This window comes from Cyanistes caeruleus, chromosome 4 (assembly GCF_971803275.1).
Source record: "Cyanistes caeruleus chromosome 4, bCyaCae1.hap1.1, whole genome shotgun sequence".
NCBI lineage: Eukaryota > Metazoa > Chordata > Aves > Passeriformes > Paridae > Cyanistes > Cyanistes caeruleus.
The window spans coordinates 74,614,538-74,634,964 of NC_141704.1; the positions used below are offsets into that span (position 1 = coordinate 74,614,538).

The 20,427-nt window shown below is 40.0% G+C and overlaps 1 protein-coding gene across 1 annotated transcript in view; it reads left to right on the top strand.

Moving 5' to 3' along the window:
- Positions 1 to 374: 374 nt before the first annotated feature.
- Positions 375 to 20,427, top strand: part of LOC111930212 (potassium voltage-gated channel subfamily KQT member 1-like) — a 47,676-nt gene continuing 27,623 nt past the window's right edge. Inside the window, exons 1-4 of the mRNA XM_086885601.1 lie at positions 375 to 394; positions 9,431 to 9,506; positions 13,067 to 13,161; positions 14,137 to 14,177. Of these exons, the coding sequence (XP_086741727.1) occupies positions 375 to 394; positions 9,431 to 9,506; positions 13,067 to 13,161; positions 14,137 to 14,177 (232 nt within the window). The remainder of the gene's footprint in view (positions 395 to 9,430; positions 9,507 to 13,066; positions 13,162 to 14,136; positions 14,178 to 20,427) is intronic.

A 20,427-nucleotide genomic window follows, 5' to 3' on the forward strand; every position in this document is an offset into this window, starting at 1 on the left:
AGGTCAGCTTAAAGGGGCAGCTAGAAGTAGAGGCAGCTGTGTTGTGGAATGAATTCAGAGGCAGCAGTGTGTCTGGGATGAGGGGTGGTGGGTGAAGACAGAAAATGCCATATAATCTTCAGCAAAACAACCAGATCCCAGAAAGCTCCCCCTCACAAACTGTACTCTTTCACTTCTGTACTCTTTCCTACCTGAGACTGTACCTGCAGAGGAGGGATTTGTAGAGTCTGCAGCATTCCTTCACAAACTGAGACTGTCAGCAGGGCGTGGTGAAGCCAAATAGGCCTTCATGCTGCTCTGTTTTGAGAGGAGCCAATCCTAATTTATTTGTAGCTTTGAGCCAAACACGGGCTTGAAAAGGTTCTGGTAACGATATGGTTAGAATAGCGATGAGGTAGGTTTAAGGTGGAATGGTGATTAGGAATAAAGGGGAAAGTTTTGTCAATATTTTCAGATATGTTCCCTCAGGTTTCAGTGCAAATAGGATCTTATATAATTTCCATCGTGTAAATGGTGGAAATGCTCCATAAGTATCTGTTCTTTACAAGGCTTTGATGAAATATTACAAAACTGGAAATCTCTCGTGTTATTTCTCTGCTGCTCTTGGCTTGGGATGAACTTCGGAATCAGAATCATTGCCTGACAGTTCAGGTGTTTGCATGTCAGACTCAAGCTGCAACCTTCTCTACATTCTTGTGGTTTAAAAGGCTCAAGGCATTTTGACTGGCTTGGCTTTGCTGAAGGCAATAATATTTTCATTTACAGGGATGATGATTTTTTTTTTTTTAATTTGGATTTTTCAGCTTCCCTCAATTTTAAAACCACACTACATAAGCTCCTTTCCCTTGTGATGAGAACTGTGTCTCTCCACCACTTCTCTCCAGCAATAGAAGGTTCACATTGTGTGTGTGTGTGACTTGATACAGACCAACTGCTGCATCTGCTTGTGAGATGTTCTCTAATTCTATCTTCTTTCTGATTTCTCTGTTCCCACCCTTCTTGTCCCTTGCTTTCAGTGCAAATAAGATTTCCTTTAAATTTTACCAATAAAATATCAGCCCATTTGAGATAATTGCACATGGAAAAAATTAAAATTTTGGACTAGGAATCAATGTTCTTCCCAGAAACAGAGCTGGAAAGCAAATAATCCTAAGCAGATGTGATAGAAAAACAAAAAGGCAGAGTTCTCAAGTAACTCCTGTACATTTCAGTTGCCATCACTGATCTAGTACCTGTTTGTGCTGGCTTAGAAACTAATGCCCATTGGACAGCTCCAGACCAGATGATGCTGTATGTTACTCTGCACAGGACTTACCAACCACCCAGGGACCAGTATTAAAACAAAGTTAGTGTGATTCTGTATGTGTTTTCCTGCTAAGCAATCAAAATCTGACAAATGAATGAAGCTCAGCAGTAACCCAAGTACTGTGAGCATGTATCTTCAAACCAGTTTTGCAAACTGGGACATAGAGCTATAACTGATGGTCTTGGTATGGAAGACAGGTGTCTGGTAGGAAGGGAAGGAGCCTCCCTTGGAAGGAAAATGTAGACCCTCTCCCTCCAAATCACTATAATTTTGAAATCAAGGGGCTCTCAGGCAAAGATCTGGGGATAGGAATAACAGTTCTTTACTAGTGTGTATAACAAGGCACACAAACAACAATAACTACAGCGTTAACAACAAAACAGAACCAGGGACCCTGTGACAGCTTTCTCGGCTGAGACGGGAAGGGATGGAGGAGAGGCTTTGCTTCACAAACCCCTCGGGCAGCCAGTCCCGGTGCCCCAGCAGGGCTCTGAGGAACACTCAGCTGGAACAGCAGGGATGAGCTGAGATCCTGGGCCGGTAGCTGAGGTGGATCAGCAGCTCCACGGTGGTGGCTGGCACTGCCACACGTCCCGGCAGGACAGGGGGTGCGAGGCCACCAAGGAAGAGGGAAGAGGGAAGAAGGAGAAGAAGCAGCAGCTCCATCTGGGTGATGGTGAATTCCCTTCTCCAAGCTGCAACAGCTCCAAGAGTGTCTCGCTCTTCAGCCCAAGAAACCAGCCAGACCCCAGCTGACCCCATCATCCCTTCTCCCTGCTCCACTTCCCCCCTGGGCCCAGCCAAACTCCCTGTGTTTCTCTGTCGTTCCGATTGGGAACGGCTTTAAAGAACGACAATGGACTCTCAAGGGAGTCACAACAGGAGAATTCCCAGTTTATTGCTTCAGCCCTGTCTTATAGACAGATACGTGGAAAAGTACAGAAAGGAAACTCTTATTGGTTAACAAAGTACTACATTACCATCATTGGTCAGGGGCACTTTGCCCCCCCTGACTCTCTCCTGCAAGGAGAAACAACAGGCTGCAAAACAACACCTGCAAGGCTGTTTAGTATCTCTGAGAATTGTTTTAATTCTTTTTCATGAATTTCTCAGGCTAGCCTTCAGTCAGGCCTGAGAGCTATGTGGCCTGTAATAACTACAGGCACTCTGGTTCAGATTTAGCATCCATATTTCTCAAGTACCCAACAAGTACCAGGAATCAGGATTCCCCACAACTAATGGGCAAAAAATTCCATAAGTGAGACAGAATAAAAGGAAGGACAGCCAACCCACAACATTGACCTTGCTGAAGTGGCCCTTATTTTCCACAGCTCATGATTTTACACTGAATAACTCCTCTAATTCCTGACACCTGAATTAAAGTCGGGAAAACCCATCTGGAATGCATGTGCCACTATCTGCAGCTACCCTGCCGACCAGCCTTGGCAAAGTCCCTTCCCTGATCTCTGCACTAAAGTCAACTCTTATGATTAAAAAATGCTGCTGGACTGAAAATGCATCCCACTGATACCAAACTTGTTTGGAGGCTTGTTGGAGAAGGTGAAAGAGGGAAACCTTATGAATGTGATTGTTTGGCACTAGATTGTGAAAATATGAAGGCTAGAATCAAAGTAGAAATGAAAGCCTGCTTTGAGTTATAGGATACTGAGTACTGGTTAACCAAAGAACAATAGCCTAGCCAGCTAGAGGAGAATCCCTGTTGATAAAACAATGTCCTTCTGCTGATAAGAAGAGTCCAAAAGCAAAGAAGCAAGGAAAGAACTTGTAAAGCTCTGTAGAGTATAAAATGCAACACTGTATGTTAATATAGGGAAGCCCATAGGTTGTATGTAAATTATTTAGTGGGTGTGTCTCATGGTGATTGGTTTCTGGTAATTAGAATATTCACGATAGAAAAAGATATATTGGATTGTAACAAGAACTTCGCTCTCTTTACTCTTACCTCTTGCCTCTTTACTCTTCTCTCTTCCCTCCTCCCTTTACCCCTCTCCTAGCTCCCCTCTCCCTCCTCTTAACTCTCAGACCCCTCTCCCTGCTCCTACCCCTCTCGCCTTCCCTGCTCTTTCCCTCTGTTGCTCTCTTACTCCCTCCCTCCCCCTTCCAACCTCACCTCCCCTGCTCTACCTGTTCTGTCTCCCCTCCCCCGGACCACGTGGACGCCAAGGCTGGTGGCAGACACGGGTCTCCCCTCCTTGTACCCTTGTAATAAATTGCTTATACTTGAACAGCTTGACCCTGGAGAAGTCTCTCACCGCGAGCGAGTGTTTTTGCATCTCCAGTAGAGGCTTGACCTGTACCTCAGCATGGCCTGCAATAGTTGTCACTCTGTCTGGCCTTAGGGTCCATTTAGGTATCTTTTTTCACTTAAAACATTCCCTGACTGCTCCAAAGCACATTAGGCTTAGGAAGTTATCAGACTCCATATAGAAGAAGAAAAAGAGGACATCTGAACTGGTCAATACCAGCTTTTAACAAACAGAATGCTATATCAAAGAAAGATTATAAAAACATCCCTGTGAGATAGTTTTTACAGTTGCTTTGGATAACATCATCTCTGTTTTCTATTCTGGTTCAATTATTTACAACAAAAAAGAAAATGTTTGACTTCTTTGGCTTAAGCTACAGCCTTCCTGCAATTAAAAAAAATTAAAAAAAAAAATAAAAGAAAAAGTCTTAAATATACCCAAGTGTTTTAGCTGAAAGTGATGTCTTTCATTGCTGTCTGAGCCCTGAGCAGAGGAGCAAAACCAGTCTGCAGTAGCCCTTGGGCACACAGCTGTCTCACCAGGCTCTGCACCCACACAGGCACAGCCAGAACCTGCAGAGGGGAGGCTGAGCCGGCCAAGGGATGTCCCCTTCCCCAGCCCTTCCAGAGTAGCTGCCAAGTGATTCTGAGCATCCCACCAGGGTGGAGACTGTGAGAACATCCATGATCCAGGACCACCACCCTCTCCCTCCCTGCCCTACCACAGCAACAGCCCAGGAGCCAAATGAGGAGCGACTCATTGTAATTGTAAGGACAGTTTTGAGCCCTTTTAAAATTAAGCATCATGCTGAGAAATCCTTGAGCAGAGAGGTAAGGAACATGAGCTGCCTTGGGTCCTATTGAAGACACAGAGATTATGTCAGTACCATTTATGGATCCAAGGATATGTTATTTCAGTAGACATTTCATGGTATTCATTACAGTTATAGATGTTGCAAGATTCTATTATTAATTTACGTGCTCATAACTTTCCCAAAGCCAGATAACTTCTGTTCAAATGTCATCTTCTCCTTTACAAAGCATTTTAAGGAAGGGTCTTGACAAAACGTTATTTCCTGTTGTTTAGGTTAAAAGATGGAAAAGTATGGAATTACGTCAATAAAGCTCTAATTATATTATTTTATTTTATATATATTATATTATTTTGAGCATAACATACACACAAAGCAACCTACCCAATACAAACCACACACTCCACCTCAGTGTGGACTCCATCCTTATGATGAGCTTGGGTTTCTGGGTAAACTTTTTAAAATAATTAAATTTCTTCATGTGCTGGAAAGCATCTCCTCATGTATGTGTGAATGTGTGTGTATATGATGTGTGTGTCTGTGTGTGAGTGCATATGTGTATATGTATATGTGTGTCTGTACACGTGTCTGTGCATGTGTATGTCTGTGTGTGTGTATGGGTCTATGTGTATGTCAGTGTGTCTGTATGTGTGTGTGTGTGTACGTGTGTGTATGTGTGTGCACGTGTGTATGTGTCTGCATGTGTATCTATGTATGTGTGTATGTTTGTATGTGTGTATGTGTGCATATGTATGTGTGTGTGTCGGTGTGTGTGTATGGGTGTGTGTGAGTGCATGTCTCTGTGTGTGTGTCTGTGTATGTGTATGTGTGCTTATATATACGTACATGTGTGTCTATGTGTGTGTGTATGTATGCGCATATATGTATTTGTGTGTATTTCTATGAGTGTGTGTGTATGAGTATGTGTGTATAAGTGTGTATGTGTGTGTATATGTGTGTGTATGTTTATGGGTGTATATGTATGTATGTGTCTGTGTGTGTATGTGTGTATAGGTATGTGTGTTTGTGTATATATGTCTGTGTGTGTATGTGTGTGTCTGTGTGTCTGTGTATGTGTCTGTGTGTGTGTGTGTCCATGTATGTGTGTTTGTATGTATGAGTGCTTCTATGTCTGTATATGTGTGTCTGTGTATATGTGTCTATGTGAGTGTGTGTATATGTGTATGTGTGTGTAGGTGTGTGTGTGCAAATAGGTGTGTGTATGTGTGTGTCTGTCTGTGAATCTGTGTGTGTATTTATGTGTGTTTATTTGTGTGTGTGCATGTATGAGTGTATGCGTGTGTCTGTGTATATATGCGTGTGTATATATGTGTGTATGTGTGTGTGAGTGTTTCTGTATGTGTGTATGTGTGTTTATGTGTGTATATACGTGTGTGTTCATTTGTCTATGTGTGTATGTGTGCGTGCATTTATATGTGTGTGTATGTGTGTGTGGACATATGATTGTGTGTATATGTGTGTGTCTATATATATGTGTATGTGTGTAGGTATGTGTGTGTTTGTGTGTTTGTATGTGTGTGTGTATATGTCTGTATGTCTGTATGTGTGTATGTACGTGTGTGTATGTGTGTGTATGTGTATCTGCGTGTGTTTGTGTGTGTCTGTGTGTGTGTGTAAGGGTTTGCTGTGTGTGTGTGTCTGTGTGTTTGTAAATGTGTTTGTGTGTGTTTGCGTGTGTCTATGAGTGTGTGTATGTGAGTGTGTGTATATGTGTGTATATATGTGTGTATGTCTGTGTGTGTATGTGTGTGTGTTTATGTGTGTGTGTCTGTGTGTATGTGTACATGTATGTCTGTGTGTGTACTTTGTGTGTGTGTGTATGTGTGTCTGTATGTGTGTATCTGTGTGTGTATGTGTATGTTTGTGTATGTTTGTGTATGTGTGTGTGTGTGTGTGTGTGTGTGTGTGTGTGTGTGTGTGTGTGTGTGTGTGTGTGCGCGCGCGCGCCACTGCCATCTGGTGCGCAGAGGCAGGAGAGTTTGGCTGCTCTGCGGGACAGAGTTGTGGGAGCCCACTCACTTCTGTTCCTGCTTAGAGCAAGTGCTCAGGTGCTACTGTTTGGAACCAGGCTATGAAAGTTGTTGAATCCTCCCCCCACCGCGAGGGAGTGAGAGACTACAATCCCTGTGTAGATCTGCCCCTATCTGTATTGTTTCCATAGAAAATGCCACAGGGAAAGAGTGTGCAAATGTGGTGTCAGTCACACCCCCCCTCAGGCTGTTGTCTCATCAGCTGCTTATCCTGAAGTGTCCCAGAGATTGCTGCAAGTGGTGCTGTGCTCCTCCTGAGCACTACCTAAGCAGGGCCCAGAGCATCTCTGTCCATTTGTTCTCTCCTGGTGGATGTTTCTGGCACATGACAGACCAACACCTTCAAGGCCGAAAGAGTGTTGCCCAAATCCAGGGGTTTGGGAAAAAATGAAAAGTTTAGCATGGTAGATATATTGGGCTACATTCAGGGATAAATATTACCTGGTCAGTAGTAGCTGTAATTATCCATTATGGACATTAGTGGTCAGAAACTGATGAAAGTCAACTAAAATCTCAAAAAAATGTTTAGGATCACTGCCACAGTGCCCCAACCCCCTATCAGAAAGATAGCTCTGATTGCAGTACAGAGCAGGAGTTTTTTTCACCTGGAGCTGCTGTGCTCCCTGGGGATTTATTGGGACAATTAAGATGACTTATTCATATGTCTCAGTCTATGGATTTGCACCTTTTCATGCTATTTTTCCATCAAAGTCAGGTTTCATACATTTCTGAATCTCAGTTTAAAACTAGTGACCATCAAATGTGAGCAGTCACTTCTATTTCAGAATTTTCTCCCAGTGAGATTGGTGTGAGTTTTGCCAATTGGAACACAATGATATCAAGTGCTTTGGAATGATTGTTGGGTGGCCTTCTCAGCTATATTTCACAAATAAATGACTTTTCTCTGTAAGAATGAGGCTGTTTTAGCTATGCATCAAATTCCAAGAGTTCAGTCTCATGGTTTTGAAAACTTTAGCTTGGTAACACAATGGAAAAAGTTCTGTAGCCCTGATTTCTGCTGAAGGAGAGAAATTAGGACAAAATTACCACCTTGTTGTGGTTCCACCTCTGAATTCTTTAAACTTGTCTATTTAAGCCTGTTTAAACAGTGCCTGAACCATCTCATATGGATTAGTCTAATAAAAAAAACCCCTCAAGTATATATATGAAGTTTCACATCATTTATTCCTAGGGGATAATTTCAAGTTTTTATCTTAACTGCTACACAAGGGAGGTAGGCTAACACCTAAATCTTAAACTGTGATTCTTTTCCAGGTATTAAAAAAAAAAAATAATAATTGTAGGGGCTGACAAAGATTTCTCTATCAATTCTGTGCCATTTGCAAGCAGAATGTAATCTCTGTTCTAGTCAGCAGCCACAGGAGCTCAGCTGGGGCCCTGAATGTCAAGCCGAGAGTTTTTTTCTGCCATAATAAAGGTCCTGCAGGCTAAACTGCTGCTAGCTCATCAGTGACGCTTCTGAAATCTCCTTGATGGGTTTACACAAATGTAAAGATTCCTCCTCAGCGGTGCTGCTGATGGTGTACAACGAAGGTGTTCTTCAGTCACATTCGCCCTGCTGTCTCTCCTGTGTGTTTGCACTTATGAGTGTATTTATGAGGACATCTACACGGATATACACAGATAAATGAAATATAGGCATACAGGCAGGACAGATACCTATTTGTGCGTGTATTTGATATTCTGCTGGGACTTGAAGTGGAAAGAGCAAGAAAAAGCTACTGAAAATTTACTTTAAAAGCCTGTGGCTGTGGCATCTTCACCTGATCAGAAGCTCTCAGGCACAGGGTGGGATTATTGGGGTACAGGGCCAGGAATTGGATGCAAAGATCCCAATGGGTCCCTTCCAAATCAGCACATTCTATGATTCTTAGATAAGCACTATTTTCCCCAACAAATAATTATAAAAATGAATTAGTATGCTAATTCTTAAAACACAGTCCCTGCTTGTTTAGCCTTTATTTCATTCACTTTGAAATGATCCACTGTAGCCTTTCCCCTTTTTAAAGATTTGTCGCTAAACTATGGCACTCAAGTAGGTGGTTAAGCCAATACTTCCTTTTCCTCAGCCACACACAGTGGGAAGAGGCAGCATATCATGTTTTCAGGAGACTCTTGCCAGAATGTTTTCCTGGGATTATCATCACATCTCAAGGATTATGTCCATATAAAACATAGATTTCCCAACAATACAGGTTCCTTGGAAAGAAAATTTTGTTTTCTTTAATTAACTTATTTTGAATGAATAAAGGAGTCCACTGGGAAGGAGTCAGTTCTTAAAGAAAATACTCATTCTTGTAATTACCATGTTCCTGCTTCCTCTCTACCCTGCCAAAATTCATCATAAAGAAGAGGTGTGGTCATTAATTGCCTGCCAAGTGGCACAATTCATGTTCTGCAAATGCAGAATCTTCTAGGTGAAGTGATCCAGATGAGCTATAAAATATCCCTTTCTGTGTTTGAATACCAGTACAGAAACACACATGTGTGCTGAGATGACGTGTTGTGTTCATTTTTATTCACTTTTTTTTTAGAACACTTTGATTTTTCTTTCCTTCAAAGTACTTTTTAAAGGACTTAATTTCTGTGCAATAGAGCTCAAGGGCAAACACTCAGTAAATGCTAAATAAGGAATGCACTCATGGTTCTAAAAACATTTCACATTCTTCAAACTGATGTTAGTTGTATGCATTGACAGTAATCCTGTCTAATCCCTTCCACATGTATTATCTTTGTACACCTGCTTTCCTTGTCTCACTTATCAGTTTTGAATACTAAGAACCACAATTTGCAGGAAGGCAAAGCAGCAGAATAAAGCATCCATGCACTCACATCTTGCTATGCTGCAGTTTTGCATTGTAAAAATAAAACAGTTGTAGATTTTGGTCCTTGGAGTCAACATCTTCCATTAAGACATTTTTCCACCCTCCTGCCCCCCCAGCTGATGTCTGTCTGTGTTTGTGTTCCTTGGCAGACTGACTGAAGCACACAGAACAGCTGTGAAAGTCATCAGGAGAATGCAGTATTTTGTGGCCAGAACGAAATTTCAGGTAAGCAGCAGGATTAATTACAAGTGCATCTCGTGAGCTTGTGTGACATCAAAGGTGCTCTCAGAGTGGACTTGTGTTGGTGAGCATGGTTGTAATAAGTCAAAGGTATTCTTGAAGTTCTTGGGCTCACATCTTTCGTGGATTTTTTAATGGTGTAGGCAAAATTATCAGTGATGCGTGGATGTAGTATGCTACAAACCCCTGACTGTGGAGGCAGCATTGTTATTTTTTACTTCTCTTTTATTGCACTTGTTTTTGATGTTCTGTTTGTTTAACTATACTGACCAATACTTCTCCATCCACTGGCAGAAGTGAAGAAAACACTGGTGTTGGGGTGAATGAAACCTATGTCAGGTGTTTGCAAAAATACTGATCATAACAAGAATGTTATCAGTCATCTCATCAATTAGGAAATGTTCAGTCCTGTGCTGCATAAGGCTGACTGATCAATAGCTCTCACTGACCAGTACTGTGGGCGCAAAGTTGCTTTCACAGGTGTGACCCACATTTATAAATGACTTTCGTAGAAAGGGACCTCATAGGCCATATTTTATAAAATTGTGAAAATTTCAATTTTCACCTGAAAATTCTGGAAATTTGCTGTCTTTATGAAGCGTTCAGTTAATTTTCTCAATCAGGTTATAAAGTGCTCAAACTAAATGTGCGGCATTGAAAATACTGTTTCATTTTGCCTGCTTAGTGAGACTAATTATGATAACACTTGTTTGGAATGTGATCCTGATATCATCATTCTCATCATCCATGGTCTGGAAATGCCATGGAAATGAAAAAATAACTTCTGGACTAATTTTCAAAGCCCTCATTATTTTCATCTCAATGTTCATCCTTTTTTTGTCCAAGAGGCTCCACAGCAAGTTAATGGCCTTTCATAATCCTTCTGAAGAGGTTTTAAAAAAATAAATCAAAAAGCTTAATTTCAGGGAAGTTTAATTAGAGCTGAGCACTTAAGTGCAAGGGATAGAAGCTTGAGATGAGATTCCAGGACTCAGAAGACTCTAAATTAGGGCAGATAGAACATCTTATATATCTCCTAATCTCATGCAGATGTGTATCTTCAGATAACCCTACCACTTGAAAGAAGACTAGGAGAAGTCCATTTGTTAAACTCAGAAAAATGGGAGAACAGGATTATACTGTAAATATACCAGAGAGATAAACACTATGGGAAATTTCAGAAGAAAAAAAAAAAGAAAATAGAGATGCCAGTTCAGTAAAACAAAATCAGTTTATAAATGAGTTAGGTTAAATATTAGAATATTTCAAACCACCAGAGACCTAATGTTCTGGAGCTATCAGACAGTAGCAGTCATGCCAAACCTTAAAAACAGAATTTCATCAATCTATGGAGAGAATTCTGTGACTCAGTGACAAGGAAGAAGAAGAAAGAATAATTTTTTGTTTCTTCCTTTCTTGGGGCCATGAAATACAGTTTATAGGACTCTACATACTAATTAGATTTTGGAAGTTCAAAGCGGTGTAATATTATTTACTTTTGCATGTGAAATGTGGAATACAGAGCTCAAATGGCCAGGATTTGGGATTATGAACAGAAAGAAAGTCAAAGGAGTTGTTCAAGTGCTGCATTTAGCACACTTCTCTGGAAGCCCATTACCTCCTGACTTCAGTTGTATTGTTCTAGCATTTCCTAATAAAAACATGACAGGGGATTGTGCCAAAGTTTGGCAAGACATAAGATGACCAGATCCAAAGATTTATGGAGAAAGAGGAGGGGGAAATGGTGAAAGTTGGAGGGATACTTTTACTCAGTTTCAGAGAGGACTCAGGCAGATTGCAGCGTCCAGCACTTTGCAACTGTAGGATTCAGAACTGTTGATTTGGTAAAAGGGATAACAGACATTTTCCCTCTCTTTTGAGAGGGAAAAGAAATTTCACTGGGAGTGAGTAGAATTAATCATTCACATAGTAGCCCATGGGGGAGAGGGGAGGGGAAGACTCCCCGGCACATCTAAACTCTGTGACATGCATGGTGTTTACATAGAGAGTGTCCAAAAGAAAAGACACAAGATTTAGCCAAAATGCTGTCCAGGCACCCCCACTAGTCCATCTAAAGAGTGACACTGGCATTAGTTCTTGGGGTGAAAACAATAGGCTGCTTTTCTGGCCAGAAACAGTGATGTGTCAGCATCTGCAAAATGTGGAGCTGGAGAAGGGGGAGAAAAAACAAACAACCAAAAACCAAATGATAAGCTGAAAGCTGAAACCTCCCTCCCCACGAAGCCCCTGGTCCCAAATGCACTCAAATGTACACACACACACCTCCAAAGCCATAACTCTTCTGAAAGTGTTGGTGAAGGTAAGTGCTGAGTACAGGGAAGGCATTTTGTCACGAAGAGCTCTTGCTTCTTCATTCATCTCACAGGATTTGTTTCCATTCCAGTTCCAGGCTTTCATTTCAAATTTCTAGGATTGTGTGGCTGCCTTCCAAGCATGACTCCAGCACATACTGTAGGTGTTCAATGCATGTGTGCAGTGGTGCATGCTAATGGCTCTGGCTGAGCCACTCTGTGTCAGAGTGCAAACAGACAACAAGATGACTAATGAGCTGTTTTCAGTAATTTCCAATTACTAGATTTGAAGTTTACCTTTGCTTTTTTTCATCCCCTCCCTTCTTTTTTGAGTCAGAGCCAAATACAGAGACATCTTGTCCCACATTTCCCATAAGGGTTCTCAAAATGATGGTCTTTCAAAAAGACCATGATTTGTGTTTATACTTCCACACACACATTGATTTTACTTGCTAAAATTTCACTGTGCTGTACTTCTTATAACCGCATCACTTTATGCAAATTCTGTAGACTTGTTTCAAAATTTGGCCACAAGAGTTGCAACAAGAAACCAGAGTTTGGCATAAGCATCTGGATTTTCATTAGGATGGGAATATAGCTGGGTAGGTGGCAGTTTTCCAACTCTCCTGCATTTTTTTATCTGTCCTTTTTTAATTGAATTGCACCTTTTCTTCTGATCTTGAAGGTATCATGAAAGACAAAGGAGCACAAACAAAATCTATGTGCAGCAAACTCCTGACTTATGCAGAGTATCTGTCCTCCCTGTTCTTCAAGTAGCAATATTTCTGTCACCAGACATCATTGGTCTTCAGTGACATTTGATTCTGGGTCCAAGTGTTCTGAGTTGGGCCAGTCCCTAGGGTTCAGTCCCCTGACACTATGATTAACTCATAGCTTTGGAATGAGCCAGGAGATACTACACATGGGGGTCACAGATAGTTATCCATCTTGGGTTCATGCTTCCCAAATACACTGTGAAGGGCTAATATTTTGCTCAGTATGGAGCAACATGAAGACGTGACTCTAACTGACAGTAATGGGAATTATTTGGCTCCATCTCCACAAAAAATATTCACTCCCACAAAGGCTGCATATTTAGTTACTTTTTGCAACAACTGTTTCAAAATGGAAGGCAAATAGGCAGATAAAAAAATAGAATGAAGGCCTGTCTGAAATAGAAATCCCATTTGGCCAATACTCAGCTTTCAACGTGCTGCCTGCCTCCTTTCCCAGCAAGCTTGGAAGCCATACGAGGTCCGTGACGTGATTGAGCAGTACGCCCAAGGACACCTCAACACGATGGTTCGCATAAAAGAACTTCAAAGAAGGTGGGCCCTGTCTACCTCATGAAATACCTGATTTCTCTAGTGCCAGCTGGCTTTAGGAGAGAAGGATATTTAATGAACAGTAATTGTCCAAAATTGCAAGCACAACAGAGAGCACAATATCTGGAGGATTTAACTTGGAGCCATTTTTAACTCTTTTAATGACCAAGTTTACAGTTACCCTTTATTCTCCTCTCCTTTTCTTCCAAGTGGAATTAAAAGAAATGAAGGTGCATGCTGTGAAGTTTATGGTGCGATCCAAGCTTTTCTGTCCTCTTCTTAGGAAAGGAAAACTTTTCAAATAATGATTTACCGTTCTCTTTCCACTCTGTGGTTCTTCACAACTGAGAGAAATCTGTTTCACTTGTGCTTCACTATCTGGAACTTTTCCCTGCCCATATTCCTCCATGCACATGCTTTATCCAAGTTTGGGATTTGCAGCTGAAATATTTTGCCACAAAACTATTCTCTTCTGTTTCAGCACAAAGTGCTTTTTTTCTTTTAAAATTAATGCTGTGGACTGGGACATCAGAATGAACTCCCCTGGCCCTTAAATGAAAAAAAAAAAAAATCCTATTGAATGGAATCTACTGTGTCAATATATATAGATATTAAATCTGCCTGCATGAAGCTCTAGGAATAGTTGCAAATGTTATTAAGAAGTCTTTCTGTTTGTAGTCTTTGTTATTAGATGACATAGGTCATGGGAGAACTATGTTTTAGTTACAGCTTGAAAGTCTGAGAAATATTAGTACTCATGAAAATAACAATAATAAGGTTTGATTTTGGAGGAAAAACTTAAAGAACTAAACTGCTGACTGTGTGTGCAGAAAGTCATTCTAATCTCATGTTTTTGCTTGTTTTGGTTTGGGTTTAGAGCTACTGTAAATTCTCATGTAAATTATTCTCCCATGCTTAGCAACAGAGTTTAAGTTGCTTGGTAATTGCTCTGCCAGTAATTTTCTGTTTGCTTTTCAGGTTGGACCAATACTTGGGAAAGCCAGGTCTTTTCCTCCCAGGTATAGTGACTGCATTTTATGCAAAATTATTATCTTCATAACTTTGTGAAAATACCCTTGGCTACTGTAATGTGGATTTATAATCTAGCTAATTATACATTAATGTAATTCTGTTAATAAACCCTGGAATGCCCGTGTGAAGACAAATACATTTCATTCAGGTGGTAGTGGAGTAAATGGAAATTAAGAATAAATGATAAAATGTGTATTAGAACATGATGAGATGAAAACATCCTGAGGGAAATTCTTTTACAAAAATAGTCTTTCTAAATCTTTTCGGCTGGGATTACAATATATATTGATTCAATTTCAAAAGGTTTCTTCCTTCCTTAACTCATGTCCCATATCCCCAAGTGACTTGGAGCACAACTGAGGGTGGCAAAGTAATTTCAGAGCCTCTAAAAATGGCATTTTGTCAGTGGTTAATATTATCAGAGCAAGGAATATAATTTAAAACACATTTTCAACATCTGATTGCTGCAGAAGGCTCAGTAGTACAATCCTTTTTCCCTGTAGCTGGTTTTGAACCACAGGAAAAGAATCTGTCAGCTTGAATTCTTCTATAAATATTTATGTATGGGAATTCATTCCACAATGTGCAAGCTAAATTTATGGAAAACTGTCCCTTACCTCCAAGAATGTATTATTTTATTTCAAGTGTAGTATTACCAAGCTGGAACTACAATTTGTTCTTGAAAAGACCAGTGTTAGAAGAACTTTTTATCAAGAAGTTTCTAGTTTCGAAGGAGGTGAATAACTAGAAGCTTGTTGTGAAATACTGTTCTGAGAGGTTCAAGAAGCTGAAGATGTTCAGGAAGTGTCATGGGGTGACTTTACCTTTAAGATAGTTTTGAGAGCTAAGGAAGTTGAAGCTGCTGGTGACTGATGGGAGTATTTTCTCCTGACCAATTATCAGTAATTTCTGAGAATTGACAGCAGTTTTGACCATTGAAAAGTAGGATCAACCTGTGAACACCACCTTAAGACCTAAGCCTGGGAATTTCTTTGTCTCTTTGTTTCCTGGCTGTGAAAGGTAACTGAGCTTTAGCTGTCTTCCCGTCCCCTGCCCAGGCCATGCAGCCCGGGCAGGGGGGCTGGGCTGAGCCTGCCACGGCTCCCGGCCGGGAGATGGGGCCTGCAGGGGCTGGGCTCTGGCCAGGCCAGGCCCGTCCCTGGCTGGGCTGCAGGTTTTTTTTGCTGTGACTGAATTCACCAGAGACTGCCGAGTAAAGAAAGAAGAAAAGCTCTTGACTTGCAGCAGGCTGAGACAGTGACCACACTCTCCAGAGCAGCCATGAAGAATCTTCCATCGCAGACAGCTCCAGCCGCTGCTCCGGCAGAGATCACAGAACCATCTACAAAGCCTGGGCAAGATTTTAACCCTTTCATTATCCAGATGAGACTTGCAGATTAATCCTTTTATCCAGAGAGAGAAAAAAAGAGTAATTAACATATAAAGAGACTTTATATACTATCAGAGACAGTAAAGAAAAGAACTAAGCTTCAGGAAAGGTAGAAAATAAGGAGATGCCTTAGTAAGCTGGAATATTCTTTTGTTAAAGCTATGAAGATGGACAATAGTGTCCTGAAAAAACTCCTTTAATTCATGACAGAGTATATAGGGAGGAATGGAGTGTTCAAAGTTTGGATTTTGAGCAAAAGGTGGAGTAATTGTGATACAGTGAAGTGCTGGAACAGAGTGAGACAAAGTAGTAGTTGAAGATTTGAGGCCTTGAGAGCCAATGAGAAAACTGTTTCCAGGGAAGCTCACAGAAACAGATGAAGAGAACTTTTGCCTTTGAATAACTCATCCTTAAAAATGACATCCCTAGACTCATTGACCCATACACATCTCAGAGTGATGTGAAATGGGAGGAGAGAGCTGATGACAGGATTTCCGGGCAGCTGGCATCAGAAAAATAGAAAACTATAACAGAAATAGCTTTCTTGTAGAAAACTCCATAGATACGCAGACGAAGACTTCTGTTTCTCTACAAAGACTGATGAAAAGACTAGCAGAAACTAGGACTGTTTTAAACACTAAAGTTCCAAAGTTTCTTGTCTCTGTGTTTTCATGTGAACAAAGAAATGGTGGGTAGTAAGGGATAAAAAGGGTTTTCTGGAAGTTTATTCTGGTGTTCTTATTCTTGTAGTTTTGTTAATAAACTTTCTTTATTCCTTTTTAAGTTTTAAGCCTGTTTTGCTCTTGTTCTAATCCATATCTCACAGCAAAAAAAAAAAGTAAGTCTTTTAGTAATTTTTTAGTTACTGCTTTAAAATCACGACAGGAAGTTTGGTCTCACCAAATCTTGAGTCAAAGGAGTCGTAGAAACCATTGGGAGGGTCTTTGGTGGGCCTGTGGCTTTGAACAAGTGTTGGAAATAATCTAAAGTACCAAAGAGCAGACTGGAAAAGGTAGAATGGATGCAGAAGCTGGTGAGCTCAGTTAGGGGGTTGCAAGACCAAAACCAGAAGTTATTTGATCTAGTAGTTATTTTTCCTAAACCCTCCACAAATCCAAAAGTAAGATAAGTGGTTCCAGAGAAACGGTCTGCAGAACTAAACTTTGTTTGCAATTCCTCCTGGTGTTATCCAACCCACCTTTATTCCCAGGATTTTCCAAGTGGTGAACACTGAAGAGTGGGTGTGGTATTTGTCTGTTTGTACTGTCCTTTTCTAGAAAAAGGGTAATCCCTGAGTTTCCCTCAGAATGTGTGGCTTATTCTACACTGAACATAGATTTTTGATATAATACTTCTCCAGGCATTGCTAAAAACCTCATTTTTAACAATATGGGTGTTTCACCCAGACTGTGTTATTTTTGTACTGATGACAAGCAAAAAAGAAATGACAATGCAAAGAAAATTAAACTGCCAAGGAGAAAAACATGAAAAGAATTTTGCTTTCCAGCTCCTTTCATTTTTTCCGTTTTATTATAGTCCCATTCAAAGAATATTAAGGGCTGATTCCAAGCCCGATGAAATTAACGTGAATCTTTCCAGTGACCTCAGTGGGGTTTGGATTAGTATTTTTATTGAAACTCTGTTGTGGACTTTGATGATATTATATAAAAGTAACTGCAGACTGTCTATAGTATTATTACCTTTCAAAAGTTAATGATAGCATAAATGACCCAGAATCTGAATTCACTGGAAGCACTTATTGTTATTTTTCAAGTAAGTTTCTCCAAGATAAGAAAGCACTAAAACTGTGTTAAAACAAGATAAGGATATGAGAAGAGAATAAAAGCCATGCTGGGTCAGAGCAGTCCTGATTCCGATGGAGGCAAGAGCAAGGTTTGAGAAACGTGTAAAAACCTCCAACCTTCCTGTCAGCTTTCAGCCCATTGCACATCAAGCACTTCCTGACAAGGTTGCATTGTATTTACTGTCCAAAATGGTTTGTCCTCAATGAACTTGCCTAATTATCCCTTTAAACTTATAACATCTGCCATATTTTGTACAAAGAATTCTCATAATTCCACCTTCACATATGCATATCGTGAAGAATTCTCCCTTTTTGCTTGTTTTGGTCTTAGCATCTCCTCCCTTTCTTTGAAATTCCTACAAGCAGGAGTGAATGTAAAAACACTAAGATAATGAATCAATTTTCCAAGGACCTGGATGCTACTTTTATGAATATATTCAGAAGACTCTGAGTGGGTTTTAATGGAACCCTGCCCCAGTGTTCCAGGGGACACAATTTTCTCAGATGAAACAGATTCCTATCATAGTAAACATGTGACTTCATAATGGAAGGTGTTGATGTAGAGGCAAAGAGCATATTAATTGAATTTATGGAATCAATGAAGTAGATACATACAGTGATACAAATGAGGAGTGTCTTACTTGACCTTCACTACACACACTGCTTTTGAATGCAGTTTTTGAGACTTATTATAGCTTTTCAGGGGCAAAGTTAAAGAATAATGCCAAGGTAAAACAAAAGGTCCAGTGTTTGGGTTCAGAAAAGTACAAAAAATCTGATGTTTATCTGCAGTTTATCTGAACCTCTTGGTTCTGCATGACACTGGTGGGAATGCCTGAAGAAAAGGGCTTTCTTACAAAATTTTGACAGTTCCATTATTTGCTTTTTTTTTTTCCATTAAGTGCCACTTAAGCTTTCTGATACTTTTGTCTTCCCATCTGTAAAGAAATTAGGTCACTGTATCTTTTAAAGTGTAATAAATATGCTCAGATTAATTTTTATCTTTTTAAGTCCATTAATATTTGAAATGAGAGACACCCATATTTCTGCAGGAACTGATTTATCCTGGTCCTGGAGATGAAAATATTTTGGCAGTTTACTTTTTAGGCTGTCCAAAGGAAATCACAAATGGCTATGCCTTACATTTTTTTAAATTTCTTCTACCAATCAGCTCTAAAAGAAAAGAGACTCCAATTAAAATTGTCATGACTGAGGCAACTTTGTTACTTGCTATTTTATGGGTGTAAAGGGGCAATCCTGACCTTTTTCAGCAGCGCACATAGTTTACAAACTCAAGAATCCAGATCTTGCCATAAGCTCATCAAAATTATCCCTACGTGGAGCTTTGTCAGAACTGAAGCAAGCACAGGTCCAGAAGGCTGTATTTGCACCGAGTTAGCCAAAAGAAGGCAGTGGTGTCTCCTGGGCTGTTCTGCTTTCTGAGACACCATTTACAAAGGTTTTGAGATGTCTCCAGCAACCTGGAATATCGGGTCAAATTCCTCATTTATTGCTTGAAAGGAATTGATGGCTTTCAGATAAATTTGAATATATTTGAATTAGGTCCCCTCTAGCTGTGTAAAAATCAAGGAAGGACTCTTGCTCTATAAAGCAGTGTCGTTCCAGCTTTTACCATTTTCAGACATCTCTCTGCAATTCATTCACTTTTCTAAAGGTCCTCATAAATACTTTTCCCTAACCAAAGGAAAGAAATTGATTTTCTTTAAAGTTTAGTATATTCTTATGAGATGGAATAGACTAACGGTCTGAAAAAATAAGATTATGGTGCCATTCTTCCTTTGATTTGCTTTCTTCCTCCTGCTTATATCAGTATTGTTATTTATATGATGTGCTTCCATCTGGGGAAAGAGTTATCATCTCTTGAACTGGTGTGAAGCAAACCTAAAAGTGTGTGTGGTTCTTGGTTGGTTTTTTGTTTTGTTTTTTTTTTACAAGAGTTGTATCTTGTTCTTTACTATGTAAATAGATGGGCCAGCTTTGTGAAAATATTAGGAAATTAATACAGGATTGTGTTGCTTTCAAAGTAGAATAGTATGTATACTTGGGAAGGCAAAGTCTTCCAGGGAAGAAATGTCCATATTAATAAACATATATAATTATTATTAATCTATATTAACAACTATTCAGTCTCCTGAATTAGAATGCCTATTGCTTATTTGCTAGTGTTTTCTCTGATTCAAATCTTAAGTATATAAATAATGGGTCTGTATCATACCAACCATGTGATACAAGATGTTTTCAATATTTTTTTTATTTCTGAGTTAAAATTTTCCCACATATATTTTCATCCAGTTATAAATAATTGTGTTTCCTTTCATCATGCCATGTATGATCATGTATGATTCTTTGTGCCTTTCCCATAAGTGTAACAGGATCCCTCAGCTGCTCTTCGTTTTAGTACACCCCAACAACGCAAAGAGTAAAAACTCATGAGTAAAAGAAAGTTATTTTGGATTAAAAAGCAAAGACTGGAGAAATTTAGACATTTCAGATTTATAGTTGGCCATGCAGTCTTTTAAACTCTATAAAAACAATCAATCTAAGATGTAGGAAGAATAAAATCATCTATCTAGAAATAACTTGAGAGAGAAACGTAAACATGAGATAGAAATCACACCTACTGGAGCAACTTTATCTGAACTTGTGATCCCACTCCTTACCCAAGTGTTTGGTGGATTGTGCACATGCCACATTTGCTTTTAAAGATGGTCTCTGTAAGAAGGGAGTGCTTGTAAATTAAGGCTGGATGCTGCTCCTCATGGAGGCTGACAGAAAACTGGGGAAGATCATGGCATTTTGTGACTTACATGGCCTGCATGCCAGCAGAGGGGTGCATGAGATGCAGTTCCCTCCATGTGCACCCTTCCTTCCACTTCTGATTTTCCACATCTTAGAGCAATGCCACATGCCACAATACAGCTTCTTATTGCTTATCTGCTCCCTATTTTCTTTTCTGTTCTGCACAGCTTTCAGGAATAATTAAAATAGGAAACACTACTAGCTTAGTTTGGGATGTCTTGGT